The 24,802-nt window shown below is 46.3% G+C and overlaps 2 protein-coding genes across 3 annotated transcripts; both read right to left on the bottom strand.

Moving 5' to 3' along the window:
* Nucleotides 1-406: 406 nt before the first annotated feature.
* Nucleotides 407-24,675, bottom strand: CMC4 (C-X9-C motif containing 4). 2 transcript variants are annotated; one of them, XM_065411029.1, is made up of 3 exons: nt 24,575-24,675; nt 4,330-4,397; nt 407-1,652 (listed from the first exon to the last, which is right to left on the bottom strand). In XM_065411029.1, exons 2-3 carry the CDS (start codon nt 4,385-4,387, stop codon nt 1,483-1,485), a joined length of 228 nt encoding a protein of 75 aa, XP_065267101.1. In that variant the 5' UTR covers nt 4,388-4,397; nt 24,575-24,675; the 3' UTR covers nt 407-1,482. The 2 variants fall into 2 exon arrangements, with proteins under 2 accessions (XP_065267101.1, XP_065267102.1); XM_065411030.1 differs by lacking the exon at nt 24,575-24,675 and adding an exon at nt 5,749-5,770.
* MTCP1 (mature T cell proliferation 1) lies at nt 5,741-6,345 on the bottom strand. The gene is made up of 3 exons (XM_065411028.1): nt 6,226-6,345; nt 5,951-6,121; nt 5,741-5,788 (listed from the first exon to the last, which is right to left on the bottom strand). Exons 1-3 carry the CDS (start codon nt 6,343-6,345, stop codon nt 5,741-5,743), a joined length of 339 nt encoding a protein of 112 aa, XP_065267100.1.
* Nucleotides 24,676-24,802: the final 127 nt, after the last annotated feature.

The following is a 24,802-nucleotide window of genomic DNA, read 5'->3' as shown; positions in this document are numbered from 1 at the left end:
AGTTCTGGTACCGGCCACTGTCAAGAGACAGGATATTGGGTAAGAGGAACCATAGTCTAACCCCGTAGGGCAGTTATGATGTCCTTAAGGCAAAGTTGTGGCTGTAAAAAAACTTTTAGCCAGCCCTTTGTGCATTGCTGCAGCTTCTCTTTGAATGGGAAATGAGGTAAATATGAAAAAGAGCTTCAAAGCCACTTCACTTCATTACTTTCCTAGCTCTTAATCAAAACAAGATCCTAGGTTACTCCTGTGACAAATTATTTTTTTATTACAGGCTCAGGATATAAAAACAGCTTCCAAAAATTTGCGGGTGGGGGCCTTAATCATGAAATCAGTCAATCTGCCTTACCATGTGAGAGAAAACAGACAACAGAATAAATACCCCTAGTGAGAACTCTCATTATTCCAGTCATTTATTTTGTATCATGGTATTTAGAATACAAGACAAATGGATCTGTCACGTGCTTTGATATAGCTGCCTATTATGTCCAGTAACTGCAGTGGTCTGTTATTGTTCATAAAAACCTGTATTTCAAAACTAAGTTGTGCTTGATTGTGCACTTCAGGGTGATCATTACACTAAGTTGATTAGGCTTTGTATGACAGAACTATGTGTAAAGGGGCATTGTAGTCTCACAAATTCATTGCATGTCATATTGCTTAGAGATGTTCAGTCATACAAGATGACTGCTGCTCTCAACATCATAAAAATCCATTTTATACCAACACCTTGGTCTTCCATAAATAGTGCTTTAAAAGATTCTCTTCCTTTAGCACTCCCTGAAATAAAATGCTTCTGCAACATCTTTAAGATCATACAAATACTATTGTGCAATGTCCAACTAGTCATTAATCCAATACCCCATTGCACAACTGAGGAAACAGGCACCTCGGTGAAATGACTTATGGTCACAGAGGAACTGTGGCAGAGCTGGGAATAAACCCCAGAGCAGACTCCCGTTCTTGCTTTAAGCACTAGAAAAGCAGATCACGTCTTTGGGAAACTATGGCTCAATGATAGGAATATTTCTGCTACTTGAAGATGGTCTTGCTTAATGCATCAAATTCAATAGACTCTCCTTGAACTTATTTCCTGTACATCCTATGCCAGAAGGCTGAATAAGTTTTATATTTCACCCTCAAATTCTTAGTCTGAGAATGGATTACTGAGTACATTAAGCATCAGAAACAAACTAAATCACTATAGTTTGGGATAGAAAACAGAATCCTTTGAACAGCCCATCCGTTGTATTGCATTTTACATTTGGTGCACAGGATGTTTTATTCTATGATGGATTCTTCTCTGGCTTCCTTATCAGTCTGAATAATGCATTATTTTAACAGTTTTATTCCTCGAGGTGGCCTCCACTCCAGCGTGAACCTCATAGTTTAGCTCTGAAGGTTTGTTTATTATTTGCCACTTGCATGCTACTTTGTCTGAGGAGAGGGCCACGCTCCATAACCTCCTGGAGCTGCAGCCTGTTACTGTGGTGCTGCATGATTCCCATTTGAAGCTGCCTTAAGCTTCTCCCTCTCTCTTTCCTCTTTCTCAAACCCCGAACAACAGATGGATCTGCCCTTGGGGCATTGGGCGCAGCATCTTCGCATCTCTTGGAGCACAGCCTCACATCTAGCCTCCAGGTAGTTGTTAGCTGTAAAATAAAAGAATGGAGATACTAATCCTGCACTAGAGAGCAAACTGCATGAAAAAGGGGGTTCATCTAACCCAGTTAAGTTCTTTCACATTGTGGATCGAGCTTGATCCTCTTGTGGCAACTTCCCCATCCCATCCACACCCCTGCTCTGCAATAGCTATGCTGCTTAGTTCTGGGGAATTAAGGAGATGAGGTGCAAATAACTCGCTTTAATGGAGGGAGCACAGCTGATGGGTTGCATGACCCACCTCCCAATTGTGTATCTTCCACTTCTAGTTGGAGAACTTCACACTTATTAACAAATCTTCACTGATTACCTGCCCTGCAACCCCTGCTCTCTCTAGCTGGGTTTGGACTTCGGTTCCGTTGTCCCACAGATTTATTCCCCATCCAATTCTGAGGTCACCTATACGGACGCTCCCCGGGTTACGCAAACCCGACTTATGGAAATCCGGACTTACAGAAAAAGTTCCATAAATTCCGTAAGCTTTTTTTTTTGCGTAATTGTCGGAGATATGTTCCCGACTTATGCAAAATTAGACTTATGCAAGGCATTCCAGAACGAAACGCTTGCGCAAGTTGGGGAGCTTCTGTAAATGATTACACTTGAATGTAAACCTTAGACATGAGATAAAGAACATAGTGCAAATGCAGAGAGATATATGGTTTGTTTTTTTTCACTCAAGTTAGTCAAAGAGGCCTTTGGGCACCATAAGAGGGGCCAGGGATGGGTTGCAACCAGCAAAAAGAATCATTCCTTGGGGGGCAGGCAGAGAGCTCTGCAGAGCAGCGTGAGGCCCCCTGCCCACTTTCCTGTGTCTCTCAGTGCCATCAATTAGCTCAAAAGAGCTAAGACTAGGAATAAGCAACCTTCTAGTGGAGGTCAACCGACACAGCTCTCTCCTTCCCTTCCCAGTGCCTACAGTACCCCAGGTTTTTAGAAGCAGCGATAACTGTGGCACTCATTGAAGCCATAGTGCCCCAGGGTGCTAAGTGTTCTCAAGCTCTGCAGAACATAGGTTACTTGTCCAACGCCACCCTTAATCTTTACTTTCTGAAACGGACACTCGGCTCGGCAGCACAGCTTGTTCAATGCTGTAACATCCCAAAACACTTTGCAGGGCAGACCACCAATTTCAAAGAATGTGAGGATTTTGAGGGAGGTAGCCCCAAACATGACTAAGCAGCTATTGCTGCAGGTGGAACAGTGGTGCTAGCTAATAAAGTCTCTGTAGGAAGCTTTCCTGGCCGGAGGGTTTGGTGACCACCCTAGGGTTACCTACCTCCCCCTAGAAAGTAGGCTTGAAAGGACTAGATTTTTATTGGTAAATGTCACTAAACGTCAGTTTCACCCTACACACACAAACTGATGCATCCATCGAAAATCATCAAAATTTCCAGATCGGCAAAGTAAGAAAAATGCTGCTTGAGAACTTAGAGTTTAAGGATATTTACACCTTGTATATATTGTCAATTTATCTTTTCGAATTTCAACACTGACTGTCATTAAGTCAGTGACCCTGATCCCCGATTTCCTATAACTGTGAAAATTTAAATGGATAAAAATAAAAAATGTTTAAACCCCATAATTTTGCGCAATTTTGAAAATATAGTTACAAATTGGAAAAAATGAAAATTATTCATTGAAATTATAAAACAATGAAACTCGAATTCTGCCAAGCCTAGTTAAGAGAGACGGAGATTGCGCTGCCCAAACAGGCACTGCTATAATCATTCTCCCAAGCTTTTTGAAGACTAAGAAGGAGCAAACAGTGACCCAATGAGAGACTAATAAAGAGCAGCTTGGGGATTCCAGAACAGGCATTAGAATCTTTCCAGGGGAAGAGCAACCCTGTCTGGCTTACATCCTGCCAGGGTAACCCCAACTAGAGCCCACGACCGTGATCTAGCCTGGGAGCGACACAGGCCTCCTGTCGTCTCCCCTGTACATCTCGCTGTGCGTAAACAGGAGCTGTAGAGACCAGAGGAGGGTACGTTGCTCCTGGTGCTTTCCCTGACCAGTGAGCATCCCTTTTAGGTTAGCTCGAATGAGTCCTGGTCAATTAGTTCTCATTCACGTCCCAGCCTTGATCAGTCACTGAGAAAGCAAGGAGGCTGATGAATCTAGGCTTAATGAGGAGGACACCTACAGCTCAGCAGCATCTCTCCGTAGACAGCCTCTCGTGGTTTCCCCTACAAGTTGCAGACATATGGAACAGGGGAGGGAAGACAGACTGAAACCCTGGGCCTTGGCAAGAACAACTCACGGGAGAGAACCCGCACACCCACCCGGGATTTTCCAAGATGAGTGACCTGTGGCTCATTTTACTATGTGTGAGTAACGTGACCATCCCAAATTCAGGTTAATGCAAACTTTACTCCATACTACACCACCACTGCCTCGTCTATATATCTATCTCCAGACACACAAATAAGTACTATCCTTTATTATAACAAACTCTTTGTTGTACAGTAGTGGAGTTTAGTTACATCAAATCAAATGCAATGTGGTGATATTAAAATCTGATTTTACAACTACATTACATTTGCAACTAAGTCATTTTTTGTCCTTGCCTTATTCCTTTTGCTAGGGAGAAAGGAGGATGGGGTTAAATTTAAAAACAAAAACAAACAAACAAAAAAGACACCAAAAAGAAAACATTGCACATGGTACCTTGCAAGCATTTCTGTATTTCACAGGCTTGTTTCTGGCAGGGATCCTTCTGGGGCATATCCACAGAACTAGAATGATAGGAAAATGTTACTATACAAACAGTGGGGTTTGGGTTTTCTCTAGGGGCTGGGCAAGGCACTGCCTAAGACTTAGACCCTAGGGAGCTCACATTTTCCCTGCTCATATACCCTCCTCACAATGGACAATTGGATGGGTCCCCATTCAAAGCCAGTCTCATGCTGCTTTAGGGTCACTGTGAGACACACAAAGAATCCCTTATCCCCACAAGTTGACCACAGAGCCTTCCCCCCTTTCCTGTCCTCCGTTGGCCCAGGGAGCAACAATGCTTTAAACACCCTAGGATATCACTGGGGACAGCTAAAGTTAGGCAAGGAATGAAAAGTGGATGATGGGTATCTTGAAGGGTTCATCTTGTAAAACCTGAAGATCTCTTCCTGGTCAAATCTAGTTCTTTTTCCATTTGGCAATTAGTGAACTCTCACCCACGCTGAATCTGAATGATGCTTAAATGAACATGGTTGTTTTAGTTTAACAGTTCAATTCAGGTAGAGCTTATTATGCTCAAATATATTTTGATGTACCAACATTGCTGGGGGGAGCGGCGCTGCTAGGGAAACAGCATTTGTCATAGAACTGCCTCTGGAGAGGAATTTATAAATAAAAGCATATTTCTGTGGTCCTAAAAAGGATTACTTTTTTTAAGAAAACGTCTTGGCGATCGGTAGATTAAAACAACCTAGCAAAAAATGCAGCAGATGAGCCTATCAGACTCAAACCTTTTTAAGATGGGGTTTTTGACACGCAATTTGACCTGTCTATCGTCATGACACTTTGAGATCAAAAGGAAAGCAGAGGTGGACAGGTTTAGTAGTTGGATGGAAGACTCCAAAGAAAATGCAGATGCTGCAGGAAGTGGCGTTGGGGCATCATTCTTCCCTCTGAGCCACCATTAAGCCAAAGTCCCCACACAGTGCTAGGAGATGCTGATGTACTGTCTTGTGGATAGGATATGAAACAGACATTCTGACCATTCATGGTCATTAACAATCCCATGGCACCTTTCAAAACAGATGGGATATTAGCCCCAGTATCCTGGCCAAACTCCAGTCAGGGAAATTACATTCTGCCTACCTAAAACTGCCCCTTGTAGTTTCAATTGGACATGATACTCTTCTTCACTGCCTGTCCTAAACTCTTGTGTGGTGCTGCTGTGTGCTGTTAAACAGCTGCCACCTCCCACCTCTGAGGTGGGAGAATCATATATTGTACAAAACAAACAGGGACATCTTCCTAGAGGCACCGCTCCTGAAAGACAAAAATTCATATTAAAGGACCACTACAAATAGTTAAAGAAGAGTAAGAAAGAGAGGAAATGGTGACACTTACCAGGTTAATCACCGGGCATGAGTCTAAGCAGCAGCTCCTCAACTCCCCCGATCTGTAAATTACAAGGAAAAGTTCAGTACACCTAAACCACTGTGGAAAAGAGCTAATATACCTCAATAATAATAATATTTCTTTGCCCTTCTACAGCATCTTTCCTCAATGATCTCAAATCACTTCACAAACATGTATGACTCAGGTTTGCCACCAGCCTTACCATTAGGTGGTGCTGTATCTCCCAAATGCGAGAGTTACTATCCCTGTACTGCTCGCCCTCGGAAAGCTGCCACATGTGAGGCAGTTGCGATGGGGGAAGTTGGCTGGGTCGCAGTGCCTCACCCAGGGGGACCCGAACTCGTTGAATCCGGGCCCTCAGGGTACCTGCCTCCTAGGGGAAAGTACACAAGAGAAGAATAGTCAGTTATTAGCAGTGCAGTAAAGACATCCACGATGTCAGAACTATGATCACTGAGAAGCTTGAAAGTCACTTGCCTCTTCCACAGCCACGAGCCATGTTTTACGGCGTTCATCACAGTAGACGCCTACCCGTCGCACCCACAGATGGATGGGCGGAGCACCGGCGTCCCCTCCTTCTGCCATTCCCTCAACCATTTGTTATGACACTCCCACTAGGCATGCAGCATCAACACACAGGACACACGCATGTTTCCCCTCAGCTCTGAACAAATTCATGGAGCAAACTGTTAGGCCTGAAAACTACCTGGTTTCAACGGCGCCATCGTGTGCTCACAAAAAGAGTTACTAGCAATATACTCAAAAGTCAATTCAGGAAACTAACAAGATACCCAAATGTCATGAGATGCTCATACTTTGGAGCATATGTGGCTGTATATAGCTTGTAAGGCATTTTGGGATCCTTTGGGATGAAAGCACTATATAACCATCATTACATCCCTTTACAATCGGCGTTACTTATTCCATTAACAGTTCTAATTAAGAAACAGGCTTTGTGCAAACAATACATTATTTTACAAAGTGCCTTTAAACAAGAGTCCAGAGCCAATGATGCTCATGCTCCCAAAGGCAGGACTGGCAACCAACAAGAGGTGAAAGTAGCTTAGAAAGAACCAAAAAGTCATTCCAGAAACAATCCTGCCTATGCAGCATACGGCTCTGCAGGTCTGATTATCTCATACTTGGCACTTGCAGTGCTGCCATGCTGAATCATCAGATCTCTTTGAAAGGCTGGGAGAACTGCCCATTCATTTACAAGCTTCTTGTCAATAGCCATTACTACTTTGTGCATTTCAGATTTTAGCTGCTAATTGAAGGGTAACTGATACCAGCGAGGGCAACAGAATGTTAGTCACTGAGGTGGCTTTTTCTATTGGGATTCTTCAAGTTTATCAGTCCTCTGAAGTCTGGCACAAGCTGACTTTAAATAATGAAGGTCAAGAAAACTACTCTCCTTAGAACTACATAAGGTAACCAAAACAATGTATTCTTCTTTGAGTGCTTGTTCATGTCCATTCCAATCAGGTGTGCGCGCATGCACATGCACGGTAGTCAGAAGATTTTCCCATAGCAGCATCTGTTGGATCGGTCTGGGTGCCCCCTGGAGTTGCACCTTTAGGGCATTCAATATAGAGCCCTGCCGACCCGCCACCCCCTCAGTTCCTTCTTACCGCCAGTGACGATTAGCTGGAACTTTCCTGTGCTCTTGTCTTGGCAAGTGCATTTAGCAGTCTATATACATAGTTTTCATTAGCTCTGTAGTGTTAATTAAATAGTCAGCAGCCCTTAGTGTTACATTGTTTTCTTTGGAGGGAGGAGGGTTCCCCTCCTACACTCTCTCGATGCCAGGGCATGCCCGGGTCTCCGGGCTTCAAAGCCTGCGAAGTCTGCGGCACATGTATGCCCAGAAGCGATCCTCACACTTCGTGTTTGAAGTGTTTAGGAGAGAACCATCAGAAGGATCGTTGCACCATCTGCAAGACCTTTCGGCCCAGGGCATTAAAGGATAGAGATCAGCACCTGAAGGTCCTGTTAATGGAAGCTGCACTCCGCCCCCAGTCTGACCCCGGGTCGACTGACCCTGTGCTGAGTTCCTCGGTGCGGAGAGCTCCGGCACCATCAGCACAAGCACCGGTGCTGAGTAAGGACAAGTACTCACGGTATCATCCCGGCTCCATTCATGGCTCACATGCCACACGCACGCACTGTTCTCAATCGCCAGTACTGCAGAAGAAGAGGCCAGAGAGCGGTCGTTCTCCCCGTTAGGCCTAAGGAGCCAGCCATTGTGAGACCCGAGCTGGGCCACACTACTTCTGCTCCAACACCGGTGACGGTTGCATCGACTCCTGCCCACATGGAAGGGCAGTTGAGTCCGGACCCTCCTCGTTCACTGAGGCCGAGACAGGGAGCTGCACCTCCCTTCAACTCCAGAGGCATTCGAGGCAGCCCAAGAATTGCTCCATCTCACGGCACCGTTCTCCCCTCCTAGACTGGACAGGTCACCGGCACTGGTCGCTCCCCGTGCACCTTCAAGGGGAAAGCCCGCCATGATGTCCCGTCGATCGCCAACCCTGGCGCGCCCCACTCCCGGGCACCAGAACAGACCCAGCAGCTGTGCCGGTCCCCGAGTCCTCGGCATGAACGGTTGGCGCCTAGAAATAGCGCTCCTCCGTGGTCCTCTTTTTCAGACACCTCAGAGTTGGACTCCTATCGGTCCCGTAGGAGTGTCAACACAGGATCGGCACCCTTACCTGGCACCGTGGCCCGTGCAATGGCAGCCCCCGGAGCAATGGCCCTTTTGGACTCTCTGGGCTTTTCATCAAAGCGAAGTTCAGAGCCAAGGGTCACATCCCAGGGCAACATCGGTGGCCTCAGCCATGTTTGTACTCCCGCCAGCACCATTGGCATTGGCAGGATCAGGGACAGCTGCATTGCCACCCGGCACCACCATCCCATCGCCTCCAGCACCGGTGCAGCCTGCACCAGCCCCAGTTGTTTCGGCTCCGACATCTCCAACACTGACAAGGTCTCCGGCACCGATGACAGCCTCGGCACCGATTACACTTTCAGCACCAGCGTCGGTGTATGCAGTCTTGACACCGAGGGACACGACCCCATCCGAGTCGGCACCGGCCCAAGAAATCCAGGTGCCGCAGGACCCTTTGGGTGCAGAAGGAAGGGAGCAGCTACCCCTTATGGGGGTCTCTTCCTCATCCTCACCAGACAAGGCGCTGGCGGGCCTGGCTACAGCCCCAGCCCTGGAGAACAGCTGGGTTCTGCAGCAATTGCTGCGGCGGGTTGCCCAGGGTATTCAGGCGGAGAAGGTAGTGGAGGACGCAGATCCAATGGTAGACATCCTTGCCCCCTCCAGACCTGCATGTATCGCCTTGCCTCTTGTAAAGATCATCTCTGACACCACAAAAACTTTGTGGCAGACCCCAGCCTCATTGCCCCCTACAGCTAAGCACAACGAAAGGCGCTACTTTGTGCCATCCAGATGCTACAAGCATTTGTATGTTCATCCCCCACCTGACTCTCTCTATTGATGCTGCCAACCAACGTGAACACCAGGGCTTCCACGGACCCTCCCCAAAGAATCGGGAGGCAAAACAACTCGACCTTTACGGGAGAAAGGTCTATTCCACTGGCAGATTGCAGCTCCAAATCTCTAATCAGCAGGCTATTGTCAGCAGGTACTGCTACAACACATGTGGGGCAATGGCAAAATTTGCGGAGCTGATACCGCAGGACTCCCGCACCGAGTTTTCAGTTCTGGTGGAGGAGGGGAAGCTCATTTCGCGAGCTTCGCTACAAGCCGCACTGGACGGAACGGATGCAGCTACGGGCATAGCCATGACAAGGGGCTCCTGGCTCCACGTCTCGGGCCTGCCATATGAGATCCAATAGACTATTCAGGACCTCCCATTCGAGGATTCGGCTCTCTTTTCTGAGAAAAGAGACAAAAGGCTGCATAGCCAAAAGCACTTGAGAACCACTCTCAAATCATTGGGCCTCCATACTCCCGCTACGCAGCAGAAGCATTTTAGACCACAACCTTCCCTGCGCTTCTACCAGCGGAACCATCAGGATGGTTCCCAGAGGAGGAACAGGAGTGGAGGGAAAAGGCCACACCCGTCATCAGGCCAGAGCTCTGGCCAATCCAAGCCACTTTCTGTCCCGAAACAGGCCTTTTGAAGTGCAGTCGAGGATGGCGCACCAGAACAAAAACTGGATCTACCCCGCCTTACCTTTTTGTCCCGACTGTCCCCTTTCTACCGTGCTTGGTCCCTTATCACTTCACTGCTGAGTGTTCTGCACAGTACAGAGGGGATATTCCATCCTATTCTGTACCCTCCCACCCTTCCACCATCCTTCAATGTCCCTCTTCGGGGACCTCTCTCACGAGCAACTCCTTACACAGGAAGTGCACTCGCGCCTTTTGCTGGGGGCAGTGGAAGAGGTTCCTCAGGAACAGAAGGGCAATGGTTTCTATTCTCGGTATTTCCTAATACTGATAGCCAAAGGCAGGCTCAGGCCCATCCTAGACCTGCGAGAACTCAAAAAGTTTGTGAAGCTCGAGTTCCACATGGTCTCTTTGGCCTCCATCATCCCTTCATTAGATCCAGGAGACTGGTATGCCACCCTTAACTTGAAGGATGCATACTTTCACATAATAATAACTCAGTCCAACAGAAAATACCTCAGGTTTGTGGTGAACAACACCCACTACCAGTTCACAGTCCTCCCATTCAGCCTGTCAGCCACACCTCAAATATTTAGCAAGTGCATGGCAGTCGTGGCCACGTTCCTCCACAGGCGACAGGTACAGGTCAAGGGCCAATCCAGGACTCAAGTAGAAAGGCAGTTCGCCTTCATAAGAGCTTCTTTCGATGAACTGGGCCTGCTACTGAACGAGGGGAAATCAACGCTGTCCCCAGTTCAGATGATAGAATTTGTAGGGATGGTACTGGACTCGACACACACCAGGGCATTCCTTCCAGAGTGAGATTTCAAGCCCTGGGTGACATTATTCAAGGTCCCAGACAGTGTCCCACCACCACAGCATGAAACTGCCTAAAACTTCTAGGACACATGGCAGCTTGTACCTACATAGTACAGCATGCCAGACTTCGACCTCTTCAATAATGGCTGGCATCAGTGTATCGGCCAGCCCACAACAGTTTGGACAGGATTGTAACCCTGCCTTGCCCGGTACTTGACTCCCTCCTGTGGTGGCTCGACCCACAGGTAGTATCTGCAGGGGTCCCTTTCACCAGCCCTCAGCCATCCCTCTCACTAGTGACGGGCATGTCAGATTTGGGCTGGGGGCACATTTGGGAGACCTCAGAACCCAAGGCCTCTGGTCTCAGGTTCTGACATTGCTCTCTACATCAATGTCAGAGAGCTGTATGTCTGGCATGCCAGACTTTGAGCATACCTTGCAGGGAGATGTGTATCAGTCATGACAGACAACACCGTGGCGATGTTTTATATCAACAAACGGGGGTGCATGCTCTTCTCCCATGTGCCAGGAAGCCCTCATGCTGTGGGACTTCTGTGCAGAACACTCGATACACCTGCAAGCATCATACCTCCCTGGAGTACAAAATGAGTTGGCGGACCATCTCAGCAGGTCGTTCCATGACCATGTGTGGTCCCTTCGCCCGGACATCGTGAACTCAATTTTCCATCAGTGGGGTTTTCCCCAGATAGACCTGTTCGCCACGCACCACAACAGGAAGTATCAGCAGTTTTGCTCCTTCCTGAATCACAGCCCAGGATCCATCACGGACGTGTTCCTCCTCCCATGGGGAGGCCATCTCCTATATGCGTTCCCGCCCATCCCTCTCGTTCACAAGGTGCTCCTCAAGATATGGAGGGAAGAAGCTTCGGTGATTCTGATAGCTCCAGCCTGGCCCCGCCAACACGAGTACACATCACTCCTGAAAATGTCCATGGAAGCGCCAGTCACATTGCCGCTCTTCCCAGACTTACTAACTTAGGATCATGGTGGTCTCCAACATCCGAACCTAGAGTTGCTGCACTTCATGGTGTGGAAGCTCCATGGAGCTCTCCTGCTCAGACTCGGTTAGATAAATCATCCTGGGCAGTAGAAAGCCCTCCACCAGAGCTATCTACCTTGCTAAGTGGAAGAGATTTTCAATCTGGTCGGCACAGCATCATTCACCCCTGATGCTCGCCTCTGCAATTTATATTAGACTATCTCCTCCATCTCAAGCAGCAGGGGCTGTCCATGTCGTCAATAAGGGTTCACTTGGCCACCATCACTGCCTTTCATCCAGGTGCAGAGGGCCGCTCGGTCTTTGCCAAATCTATGGTCAGCCGTTTCCTTAAAGGGCTCGACAGGCTATACCCACATTTCCGGCAGCCTGTCCCGGCTTGGGATCTCAATCTGGTCCTTTCCAGACTCATGGGACCACCCTTTGAACCTTTGGCGACATGCTCCCTGCTCCATCTCTCATACAAGGTAGCGTTTCTGGTAGCAATAACCTCAGCCAGGAGGGTGTCTGAGCTCAAGGTCCTGACTTCAGAGCCCCCTTACACTGTGTTCCATAAGGACAAGGTCCAGCTCAGACCTCACCCGGCTTTCCTCCTGAAGGTTGTTTCCCAGTTTCACATCAACCAGGACATCTTCCACCTGGTATTCTATCCTAAGCCGCACTCGAGCGGCAGGCAGGGCCGGCTCCAGGCACCAGCAAAGGAAGCAGGTACCTGGGGCGGCTAATAGAAAGGGGCGGCACTCTGTCCATTATCAGGACGGCACGTCCGGCACTTCAGCACTCCGTTTTAGTCTTTGGCGAAAATTCGGCGGCGGGTCCTTCACTCTGTCTCTTTCTCTTCGGCGGCACTTCTGCGGCAGCTCAATCGGGTTTGGTTTTTTTCCACCGCTTGGGGCGGCAAAAAAGCTGGAGCCGGCCCTGGCAGCAGGGAGAAAAGACTTCACTCATTGGATGTCCACAGAGCGCTAGCCTTCTACATCGAGAGAATGTAACCATTCTGAAACTCGGTGCAGTTATTCGTGGCAGTGGCAGACAGAATGAAAGGTCTTCCTGTCTCTTCTCAATGGATTTCGTCATGGATCACGTCCTGCATCCGGGAGTGCTACAACCTGGCAGGAGTACTTGCTCCTTCGATCACTGTGCATTCTACCAGGGCTCAGGCCTCTTCAACAGGGTTCCTGGCGCAGGTTCCCACCCAGGAAATCTGCAGAGTGGCGATGTGGTCCTCCATTTACACTTTCACCATGCACTATGCAATCACCCAACAGGCCAGAGATGATGTGGCCTTTGGAAGAGTGGTGCTCCAATCAGTGGACGACTCCAACCTCACCTCCTGAATCTGGGCTTGAGAGTCATCTGATTGGGAATGGACACGAACATGCACTTGAAAAAGAAAAAAATGGTTACTCACCTTCTCGTAACTGTTGTTCTTCAAGATGTGTTGTTCGTGTCCATTCCAATACCCACCCTCCTACCCCTCTGTCGGAGTAGCCGGCAAGAAGGTACTGAAGGGCTCTATATTGAGATGCTGCTAAGGGAAAAATGTTCTGGCTACCATGCACGTGCATGTACACACACCTGATTGGAATGGACGTGAACAACACACCTCAAAGAACAACAGTTACGAGAAGGTGAGTAACCGTTTTCTTGGTTCTATCTTTAATGTGGAGTAAAAGAATTAAGAACTAATCAGTGTAAGGTCTACCTGCTATAGACCAGAAGCAATATCCCAGTGAAATACAGTGATCTCATCCAGAAAACTTGTGGATGTACAAGGCAAACATTGCATGCAAGTAATCAAATCTGGGTACAAAAACAGGAGAGTTCAGGGAGAGAAAAAAATTATGTACGTTGCACTGAGGCAATTAATAGGGAAAATACACTCCCTTGCTATCCTATACACCTCGGACATACCAAATAATCAATTGGAACATTGGCACTTTAAGGAAATCAGCACTGAAGTCATTCAACACAAGGCTTTCTGGAACGATCTGTAAAGGATAAGGTGACATTTCTATTGCACCATTCATTCTGGAAGATCCCAAAGTGCTTTACAGACTTGAATTGATTCTCAAACTATGCACAGGAGTCACTTTATCCAACACCGATATGTGGAAACCATCACTGTACACCTTAAGTGAGCAGAGTGTAATTACCCAAGTTGGAATTTGGCCAGGATACTGCCCTACTCCATGGACTCCATAATGATCACGAATGCTCAAGATCTTGATTTTATATGTCATTTGAAAGACAGAACTTCCAATAGCACAGTTCCCCCCAACACCATGTTGGGGCATCAGTTCAGTTCCGCACTGGCTGACACCTATTGGATCACCAATTCTACTTCCTAGAGCACCTAGGTTTTCCTTAGTGGTCTATCATCCAAGTACTGACCCAGTTTGATCTTGTTTAGCTAAATCTAATAGGATCACAGCACAGGGTAGTGTGACTAACATCTCCCGCAAAGTCTACAAATACTATTAGATTATGCTTGGATTAGAAAAATACAGATGTATATTTATTTGGTATGAATGTGGTGCTAGTGAAAGGTACAGCATGGGCAGCAGCCGTGCAAGTTTCCATTTTAGTCTGGGAGTGTAATGTAGTAAAATCTCATTCTGTGGGCAAGTTAGTGACAGTGAAGTGCCAGTTGATTCATAAAAATCTACAGAATCATAATTTCAATGGTATTATCCTCTGCGACAGGCATAAACTCGCATCTTTCTCCCCCCAGCTCCAGGTCCTCTGGTCGATGGAAATTTTGATAACAGAGTAATGTTGGAAATGGGTTGAGATGGGTATCACTCAAAAGCCCTTTCTCTGACAAACATAATGGTATCCAACATGACAAACCTAGAACAATTATATTTGAGAAAATGCTTAAAAATCAACTTTATTTAATTATACTTCAACTCAGGAATGCAATGCTTACATAAAAAAGACATTGATCTTTGGTAATCCTAGGGAAGTTAGCCTTGACTTGTAGGATTGAAAACATTTATTCAGCAAAATCACTATCCATGTCATCTCGGTCTAGGGCACCACTGCTAGACATGCTGTCACACTGATCCTTGTCCACGCCACACTCGCACCTTTCCATACAAGACAGGCTGATGGCCAAACATTTACAGGGTGAGCATCTGATTAGCTGAAGGATTAATTCAGGAGTATATGGTATTTCACACATAACAAGACCCATCCATGTCCGATAGGGAGAATCATTTTGGATGTGTTCAATCATCCTGGAGCCATTCCATTGCTTGATAATTTGCCCTTGTGTTAGCAGGTATAAATGCACCCCTTGTCACTGGCAATTTTTCTCCATTTGTCTGCTTCTTGGAAAACATCCATCTACTTAGCTCTGCGAGTGTTGTCATGTTGGTCTTAAAATGATAAACTCAGCATACGAACGCCTCTAGTGCATTTATGACCTCATCAGTGACTGTCTCAGCCGTTCTGAGTACCTTAAGAGTGAGGAAAGTCTTTGGAGGCTGAATCAAATGCCTTCCAGTAAGATAATTTGGTCTTTCCAGTCAACCTTCCATTGTGACATTGGAGAAGTTTGTGGAGTCAATTATTTTGTATTGGACAGTTGTAATACCATGGAGTCTCTTCTGCCTGGTAATATTTTTCATTGCTTTCTCTGCATACATGTCAAATGCAAGGTGGACTTCGTCATACATCCAGTATTTTCTCTGTAGCCTCATAATGAAGTGTTCAGCCAAATTGTGGCAGGTATTAACAGTTTCTGGTTTGTTGAGAGCATATATCTCAACCATAGCATCTATGATTGCTATGCTGAAAGGTCTCTGCTGGTATAAGGTCCCGGCCACATTGTTAATAGGTGGTGGCTTAGGAACACAATGGAAGATGTGCATTAGTTTGCTTTTTGCCTGGTACATATGCATTGTTCTATCACATTCAAACATCAATTGTGGTACCACAGAGAACTTTTACATTTCCGAAGTCTCACATGTCAACATCATTTTGAGATCTGGACACAACCAGGAGAAGAGCAAACAATGTCCTATGTGTGGTTAACTCAGTCATCATCCCTGCCACCTTCACTCTGACTTTATCTCTTATATAAGAGCATAGCTTTAGTCTGTTCTTCTTGACTGGAACCCATAGATTGAAAGAGCCTGGGATAATTCTTTGGGTTTTAAAGGTTTCATACAAATCATGACCAAAAGTATGCATTTGACTGACACCTTCAGCTATCTCATCACTGAAGACTGCTTTTATCATAATATTAATGAGCTCCGGCCCAAACAGGTTGCCATCCTGGGGGAGGGATAGCTCAGTGGTTTGAGCATTGGCCTGCTAAACCCAGGGTTGTGAGTTCAATCCTTGAGGGGGCCACTTAGGGATCTGGGGCAAAATCAGTACTTGGTCCTGCTAGTGAAGGCAGGGGGCTGGACTCGATGACCTTTCAAGGTCCCTTCCAGTTCTAGGAGATAGGATATCTCCATTATTATTATTTTTTTTTAAATGGCCCCTTCTTGGCATTTAACTGCACCTAATTAATTTAGATGGTGCTTGTTTTTTTCCTGGGGAAGTCATCCCAGCCATGCTGAATGTTTCATTCAAAACTTGATGGATGGAGTTCTGGATTTGTCAGGAAAAACTGTGAAAGAGCCTTTGGATACTGTGTTATGCCCATTCTACCCCCCTTCACTTTCGTTGCCCTGTTTTTATGTTCTAGGGCTTCATCTGAACCAAGTGCACAGAAGGGAGCTGACGGCCTTTTAACAACCCAATTTCCTTTTCAAAATTCCTCCATTTTTCTACACCTCTTATTTCAGGGAGGTACCAGGCAATCATCACAGTATAGCTGGTTAAATCTAAAGCAAAGAAGTATTTAACAAAGTCTTCCAGTGCTGTGAGGTACAAACGTCAATTAGCAGTCCTGACAGATCAAATAAAGAACAGCATAGACTTGCCCACAGGTGGCACTCATCCTGGCATCTTCAACATTTTCCTGGGTGCTTGATGTACTTTCTCTCCAGCCTTTCCAAATTCAGTTTATGGGCGCACTTCTTATAACCATGTGAGGTGCCACTGAAGCATTGTGTTTAACCCAGTTCTCCACGGTGGTATTCTCCAAAGATGCAGCTACTACATGGTACTCTTTATCTCCACACTAATGCCTTAAAATGATCAAGACCAAAGTAAAAACAAGGATTTTATAATAAATTACTTTGGGATTGTAATTAATTAAATTATATAATGTATGTTATGTAACGATGTGCATACCATTTGCAGATGGATTCCAGTAATTTCTGACTCGATGCTGACATCTTAACCAGTGCCTCATTACAACTCTTTTGGCATAAAAAACAAAGCCGATAATCATAGAATCATAGACTTTAAGGTCAGAAGGGACCATTATGATCATCTAGTCTGACCTCCTGCACAACGCAGGCCACAGAATCTCACCCACCCACTCCTGTATCAAACCTGAGCCACTGAAGTCCTCAAATCATGGTTTAACGATTTAAAGATGCAGAGAATCTTCCAGTAAGTGACTCGTGCCCCACGCTGCAGAGGAAGGCGAAAAACCCCCAGGGCCTCTGCCAATCTGCCCTGGAGGAAAATTCCTTCCCGACCCCAAATATGGCGATCAGCTAAACCCTGAGCATGTGGGCAAGACTCACCAGCCAGACACCCAGGAAGAATTCTCTGTAGTAACTCAGATCCCACCCCATCTAACATCCCATCACAAGCCATTGGGCATATTTACCGCTAATAGTCAAAGACCAATTGCCAAAATTAGGCTATCCCATTATACCATCCCCTCCATAAACTTATCAAGCTTAGTCTTGAAGCCAGATATGTCTTTTGCCCCCACTACTACCCCTGGAAGGCTGTTCCAGAACTTCACTCCTCTGATGGTTAGAAACCTTCATCTAATTTCAAGGCTAAACTTCCTGATGGCCAGTTTATATCCATTTGTTCTTGTGTCCACATTGGTACTGAGCTTAAATAATCCCTCTCCCTCCCTGGTATTTATTCCTCTGATATATTTGTAGAGAGCAATCATATCTCCCCTCAGCCTTCTGTTGGTTAGGCTAAACAAGCCAAGCTCTTTGAGTCTCCTTTCATAAGACAGGTTTTCCATTCCTCGGATCATCCTAGTAGCCCTTCTCTGTACCTGTTCCAGTTTGAATTCATCCTTCTTAAACATGGGAGACCAGAACTGCACACAGTATTCCAGATGAGGTCTCACCAGTGCCTTGTATAACGGTACTAACACCTCCTTATCTCTACTGGAAATACCTCGCCTGATGCATCCCAAGACCGCATTAGCTTTTTTCACGGCCATATCACATTGGCGGCTCATAGTCATCCTGTGATCAACCAATACTCCGAGGTCCTTCTCCTCCTCTGTTACTTCCAACTGATGCGTCCCCAGCTTATAACAATAATTCTTGTTATTAATCCCTAAATGCATAACCTTGCACTTTTCGGTATTAAATTTCATCCTATTACTATTAGTCCAGTTTACAAGGTCATCCAGATCTTCCTGTATGATATCCCGGTTCTTCTCTGTATTGGCAATACCTCCCAGCTTTGTGTCATCCGCAAACTTTATTAGCACATTCCCACTTTTTGTGCCAAGGTCAGTAATAAAAAGATTAAATAAGATTGGTCCCAAAACCGATCCCTGAGGAACTCCACTAGTAAACTCCCTCCAGCCTGATAGTTCACCTTTCAGTATAACCCATTGTAGTCTCCCCTTTAAGCAGTTCCTTATCCACCTTTCAATTTTCATATTGATCCCCATCTTTTCCAATTTAGCTAATAACTCCCCACGTGGAACTGTATAAAATGCCTTACTGAAATAGAGGTAAATTAGATCCACTGCGTTTCCTTTGTCTAAAAAAATCTGTTACCTTCTCAAAGAAGGAGATCAGGTTGGTTTGGCACGATCTACCCTTTGTAAAACCATGTTGTAATTTGTCCCAATTACCATCAACCTCAATGTCCTTAACTACTTTCTCCTTCACATTTTTTCCCAAGACCTTGCATACTACAGATGTCAAACTAACAGGCCTGTAGTTGCCCGGATCACTTTTCCCCCCCTTTCTTAAAGATAGGAACTATGTTAGTAATTCTCCAGTCATACGGTACAACCCCTGAGTTTACAGATTCATTAAAAATTCTTGCTAATGCGCTTGCAATTTCATGTGCCAGCTCCTTTAATATTCTTGGATGAAGATTATCTGGGCCCCCGATTTAGTCCCATTAAGCTGTTCGAGTTTGGCTTCTACCTCGGATGTGGTAATATCTATTTGCATATCCTCATTCCCATTTGTCATCCTACCATTACCCCTAAGCGCCTCATTAAAGACTGAGGCAAAGTATGTGTTTAGATATTGGGCCATGCCTAGATTATCCTTAACCTCCACTCCATCCTCAGTGTTTAGCGGTCCCACTTTTTTCTTTGTTTTCTTCTTATTTATATGGCTATAAAACTTTTACTATTGGTTTTAATTCCCTTTGCAAGGTCCAACTCTATATGGCTTTTGGCCTTCTCACTTTATCCCTACATGTTCTGACCTCAATAAGGTAGCTTTCCTTGCTGATCACTCCCATCTTCCACTCCTTGTAGGCTGCTTTTCCTTAATCACCTCTCTGAGATGCTTGCTCATCCAGCTTGGTCTACAACTCCTGCCTACGAATTTTTTCCCCTTTCTTGAGATGCAGGCTTCTGATAGTTTCTGCAACTTTGATTTGAAGTAATTCTAGGCCTCCTCTACCTTTAGATCCCCAAGTTCTTCAGTCCAATCCACTTCCCTAACTAATTTCCTTAATTTTTTAAAGTTAGCCCTTTTGAAATCAAAAACCCTAGTCACAGATCTATTTTTGTTTATCCTTCCATTTAGTTTAAACTGAATTAGCTCATGATCACTCGAACCAAGGTTGTCTTCTACAACCATTTCTTCTACGAGGTCCTCACTACTCACCAAAACCAAATCTAAAATGGCATCCCCCCTTGTTGGTTCAGCAACTACTTGGTGAAGGAATCCATCAGCTATCGCATCTAAGAAAATCTGAGCCCTATTATTATTACTAGCACTTGTTCTCCAGTCTATATCTGGGAAGTTAAAGTCTCCCATAATCACACAACTCCCATCAGTATTTACTTCATTAAAAACATTTAAAAGGTTTCTATCCATATCCAAATCAGATCCCGGTGGTCTATAGCACACCCCAAGCACTATCTCAGGGAAGGCTCTAGTAGCTTTCTTCCCCAATGTGATTTTTGCCCAGACAGACTCTGTCTTATCCATTCCATTCCTTATTTCTTTACATTCTACCTCATCATTGATAGAAATAAAGGCAAAGGTGGTGGAGTAGCATTGTATGTCTTTCCTAAAGAGCACATACCCTTCAATACCTGTGCTCCAGTCATGACTACTATTCCACCATGTTTCTGTTATCCCTATAATATCCGGTTTCACTTCCTGCACCAGTAACTCTAGTTCTTCCATTTTGTTACCTAGGCTCCTCGTATTGGTGTACAAACATCTTAATTCTTGCTGTTTGGCTTTGCTCACATTCTTTACCCGATTAGGCCCAGACATTCTACCCCCAGTATCACCTATTAGAATGGTATCTACACTACCCTTCCTCCGTATGTCCATTCTCCTACCCACGGCTGTATCCTTTCTTACTTCGTTTTCTTCCCTCTCAATGTTAAAATCCGGCATGGAGATTACCTGGACATCTCCTAACCATCTCCCCCCCCCAATTCCTAGCCTCCATCCTAGAAGTCTATTTCCCTCCCTACTCAGGTGAAGTCCATCCCAAGAGAACAGTCCTCTGTCCATGAATGCCTCCCAGTAGCCATACATCCCAAAGCCCTCCTTATAGCACCACTGCCTGAGCCATCTGTTGATCATCATAATCTTGTCACACCTTTGTTGCCCTTCTCTAGGAACAGGCAGAATCCCACTGAAGATCACCTGAGCCTCGATTTCCTTAATATCTTCCCCAGCCTGGCATAGTCTCCCTTGATACGTTCCAGCGAGAATCTAGCCGTATCATTCGTTCCCACATGAAGGACAATCAGTGGATTCTTTCCCGCTCCTGTTAGGATCCTCTTCAGCCTCAGGTCATAGAATCATAGAATATCAGGGTTGGAAGGAACCTCAGGAGGCCATCCAGGCCAACCCCCCGCTCAAAGCAGGACCAACTCCCAACCAAATCATCCCAGCCAGGGCCCTGCCAAGCCGGGCCCCAAAAACCTCCAAGGAAGGAGACTCCACCACCTCCCCAGGCAACGCACTCCAGTGCTTCACCACCCTCCCAGTGAAACAGTGTTTCCCAACATCCAACCCAGACCTCCCGCACTGCAACTTGAGACCATTGCTCCTTGTTCTGTCATCTGCCACCACTGAGAACAGCCGAGCTCCATCCTCTTTGGAACCCCCCTTCAGGTAGTTGAAAGCAGCTATCAAATCCCCCCTCATTCTTCTCTTCTGGAGAATGAACAATCCCAGTTCCCTCAGCCTCTCCTCATAAGTCATGTGCTCCAGACCCCTAATCATTTTTGTTGCCCTCCGCTGGACTCTTTCCAATTTTTCCACATCCTTCTTGTAGTGTGGGGCCCAAAACTGGACACAGTACTCCAGATGAGGCCTCACCAATGTCGAATAAAGGGGAACGATCACATTCCTCCATCTGCTGGCAATGCCCCTACTTATACAGCCCAAAATGCCGTTAGCCTTCTTGGCAACAAGAGCACACTGACTCATATCCAGCTTCTCATCCACTGTGACCCCTAGGTCCTTTTCTGCAGAATTGCTACCTAGCCATTCGGTCCCTAGTCTGTAGCAGTGCATAGGATTCTTCCGTCCTAAGTGCAGGACTCTGCACTTGTCCTTGTTGAACCTCATCAGGTTTTTTTTGGCCCAATCCTCTAATTTGTCTAGGTCCCTCTGTATCCGATCCCTACCCTCCCTACCACGCCTCCCAGTTTAGTGTCATCTGCAAACTTGCTGAGAGTGCAGTCCACACCATCCTCCAGATCATTAATAAACAGAGGGGTAGCCGTGTTAGTCTCAATACAACTGAACTGCTTCTTTTTTGCCGGTGATGGCAAATCAACTCAAAGTACTCCTTCAATTTATAGTAATCTGTAACATCAAAAAAATTAATCAGGTATCCAGTTCTGGCATTAACTGATGACACAGCACTGTCAGTCAAGGGCCATGATTTAGCTTTGTGAGGGCTGCATGTTTGACATGCCTGTGTTAAAGTATAATTTTTAAAAGTTGACTTTTAAACATTTTCTCTAATGTATAGCTACAAAATTGTTCTAGGTTTGTCATGTTGGGTACCCTTGTGTTTGTGAAAGAAAGGGCTTTCAAATGATATCCAACTTAATACATTGTCATCAGAAATGGGTTATCAAAAAATTCCACCAACTGGAGGACCTGGAGCGGGGTGGGGTGGGGAGGGAGAGTGAGTCCCCCCTGCCATGCTTCAGAGGGTGACAGCATTGAAATTATGATCCTGTAGATTTTTATGAATCAAATGACACCTCCCTTACCTTTCTATCATTAATTTGCCCATAGAATTGCACATGCTTCCAGACTATTTACTGACCCAGAAATGTGCTCCAACTCTGCCCTGAATTCCACAGGTGAATTCAGTCCCCATGGCCCACTCAGTCCTGTCCCTCTTGTGTGAGACTGCCAACAAGATTCCCAGTTAGTGACAGCTTGGTCTTGAGGACATGGAACTGGAGTAAGAAATATCTTTCTTTAAAAACAAAAAAGCTGACACAGAAGAGAAACATGGATGTGATCTGAAAAAGTAAAGAGCAGGGAGATTCATATCTAAAACCTTGAGAATAACTTGAAGGGAGAAAACATACAAAACTCCTATTCTTGATTATACCGAGAAGGCAATCAAACCGCTTACAGGGAGCGGCAGCAGAAAGGAGACATAAGGTTACTTACTATTTATTTTACAATATAAGAACTGTTCCGTATTTTCTACACAATGTGGTTTGGCCCCATATTGTTCCACACTCTAATCAGAACCATTATTCAGCCTGAAATTTTCAGAATTAAAGAATATATCATCATTGATCCTATGTCCTAATCAATATGTTTGCAGAGAGGAGTGCAGATGTTCAGCCCATCTCAGTTTCAGGCCGTTGAAGTTTAAAGGAGTCCTAGGACACCAGTGGCTTTCACGTATAGGCATGAAAATGGGTGGTAGGAAAGCTAGATCGTGTGATAAACATAATTTATTAGCTTTTAAGATTGACACAATAAATAATTTACAAGGAAAGATGAAGAAATTGTTCTAGCTGCATCTCAGACAATCGCCAGAGCTACAGTTCATTGAGTGCTAAACAGTCTGTGCCCACGTGAAACATTTTGTAGTTGTTAATTGTACTAAATTGTATTTCAAGAAGGGGTCAGGTCAGATTTTCAGAAGAGTTCAGCTACCATTTAGGCACTGTAGTAAGTGGCCAGTTTTTCAAAAGTTGGCAGCATCCTGCACCTCCTATTATTTTCATCGGAATCTGTTTGGTGCTGATTTAAAAATATGGCCATTTCATTTAGGCGCCTATATGGGAACTGAGCTCATCTGAAAATATAGCCCATCAACTCTAAACCAGCCATACATGCAAGAGCCATGAGTCAGGTGAGCCATCCAGTATTACAACAAATTTAACCACTCAACTCTACCTGGAATACTTGCATAGAGCAGAGGCCTCTGACAGACACTCAGCTTTTCACTCTGCTCAAATTATTCAGGGATAGAAGAGGTTCATCAATCAGAGAGTTGAGCAGAAGTTAGGAATGGAAGATCTAGGTTTGATGGGATCAGATAAGAGGAAGGCAAATGGAGCACAGAAAGGAAAGAACAAGGCAGAAATAGGGTACGGTAGCCAAGAAGCAGGAGAGGATGATCACAGGTAGATATAAAAGGAGAGGAGAGAGAAATTATGGCATTTGAAGGCAAAATATGTTGCAGATCCACTTGGCATTACTGGCCTCCCCCCATGCAGAACCATCCCCATCAATGCTTTCTGATCACTGTGCAGCCATTTACCAACCCTTGGCCACCAGACTACTGGAGGGCATGAAGCTGAAGTCACAGTGAGCATGCAATTCAGGTGCAAAAGGGCTTCACAAGGGGATCCAGTGGGGGACAGACCCTCTCAAGGTATAGCTCACTGATGCCCAAAGGCAATTGAACCCCTTCACCGTGAGACTTTAAAATCTACCTTGAAACCTCTGCCAAATTAGAGTCTCCCCCTCCCCACAAGTGAATGAGCCAGGGCTACGGGCGTGGGGGCACTGCACTCCAGGCATGTCAGATGCAAACCAGCTGCCCAGTCTTTGCCCACCCCTGTTCTGAGCGAGGCATGATCGTCACCCAGCGCCCTAGCTGCCAATGGCAAAGCTGCTCCTGTCAGGGTACACTGCCCCCGTCGTGCCCCCCTACCCCTGGCAGGAGTTATTGGGGGGGGTGCAGCCCCCAATGTCCTCAGGGGCCTGCGAGGCCTCTCCTTAGCCTCCCTCCCTGCTTTTCGCCCATGGGAGTGGGGGAGCCGATCCCTCTGCACACTGGAGAGCAGGGCCCCCACATTCGCCCCCGACTTCCTGTGTCTCACTGAGACATCGGCTGCCTCCTTCCTAGAAATGGCCCAGCCTGGGGGGGAACAGCCAGCCCGGCCCCAGCGGGACACATGCAGCTGAGGAGACGCCCTGCCCCGCCCCCTCCTAGTGACCTACTTGCAGCCCCCAGCCAGCTAACGGCCATCACCGTGTGCGCTGCTCAAACCCCTCCTCCTGTCCACCCTTCCTCTGTACCTCCTGGGCCCCGGGCGGTTCGGAGACCCAGCGGCCAGTGCACACTGCCCCCGCCCGCGGACTCTGCTCTCCGCAGCCCACAGCGGAGGGTTCGAAGCGCCGGAACTGAAGTGCCTCAGCTCAAGCATGTAGCCGGGCGCTTCCGATATCCTGACCGGAAGTTGAACTGCCCCTAGAGACGGCCATTGGCTGTTGACTTTTCAGGCTGCGCTGGGATTGGCAGCGAAG

The sequence above is a fragment of the Emys orbicularis genome, chromosome 9 (genome assembly GCF_028017835.1).
Source record: "Emys orbicularis isolate rEmyOrb1 chromosome 9, rEmyOrb1.hap1, whole genome shotgun sequence".
Classification (NCBI taxonomy): Eukaryota; Metazoa; Chordata; order Testudines; family Emydidae; genus Emys; species Emys orbicularis.
This window is presented reverse-complemented; position numbering and strand designations above follow the sequence as displayed.

What these genes read in the sequence shown, in the direction of transcription:
- CMC4 (XM_065411029.1), bottom strand. Translation starts at nt 4,387, where the DNA reads ATGCCCCAGAAGGATCCCTGCCAGAAACAAGCCTGTGAAATACAGAAA. An exon ending in AATACAGAAATGCTTGCAAG is followed by an intron (nt 1,653 to 4,329) that starts GTACCATGTGCA and finishes TTTATTTTACAG; the next exon opens with CTAACAACTACCTGGAGGCT.
- MTCP1 (XM_065411028.1), bottom strand. Translation starts at nt 6,345, where the DNA reads ATGGTTGAGGGAATGGCAGAAGGAGGGGACGCCGGTGCTCCGCCCATC. An exon ending in GGCTCGTGGCTGTGGAAGAG is followed by an intron (nt 6,122 to 6,225) that starts GCAAGTGACTTT and finishes ACTTTCCCCTAG; the next exon opens with GAGGCAGGTACCCTGAGGGC. An exon ending in AGATACAGCACCACCTAATG is followed by an intron (nt 5,789 to 5,950) that starts GTAAGGCTGGTG and finishes TGTAATTTACAG; the next exon opens with ATCGGGGGAGTTGAGGAGCT.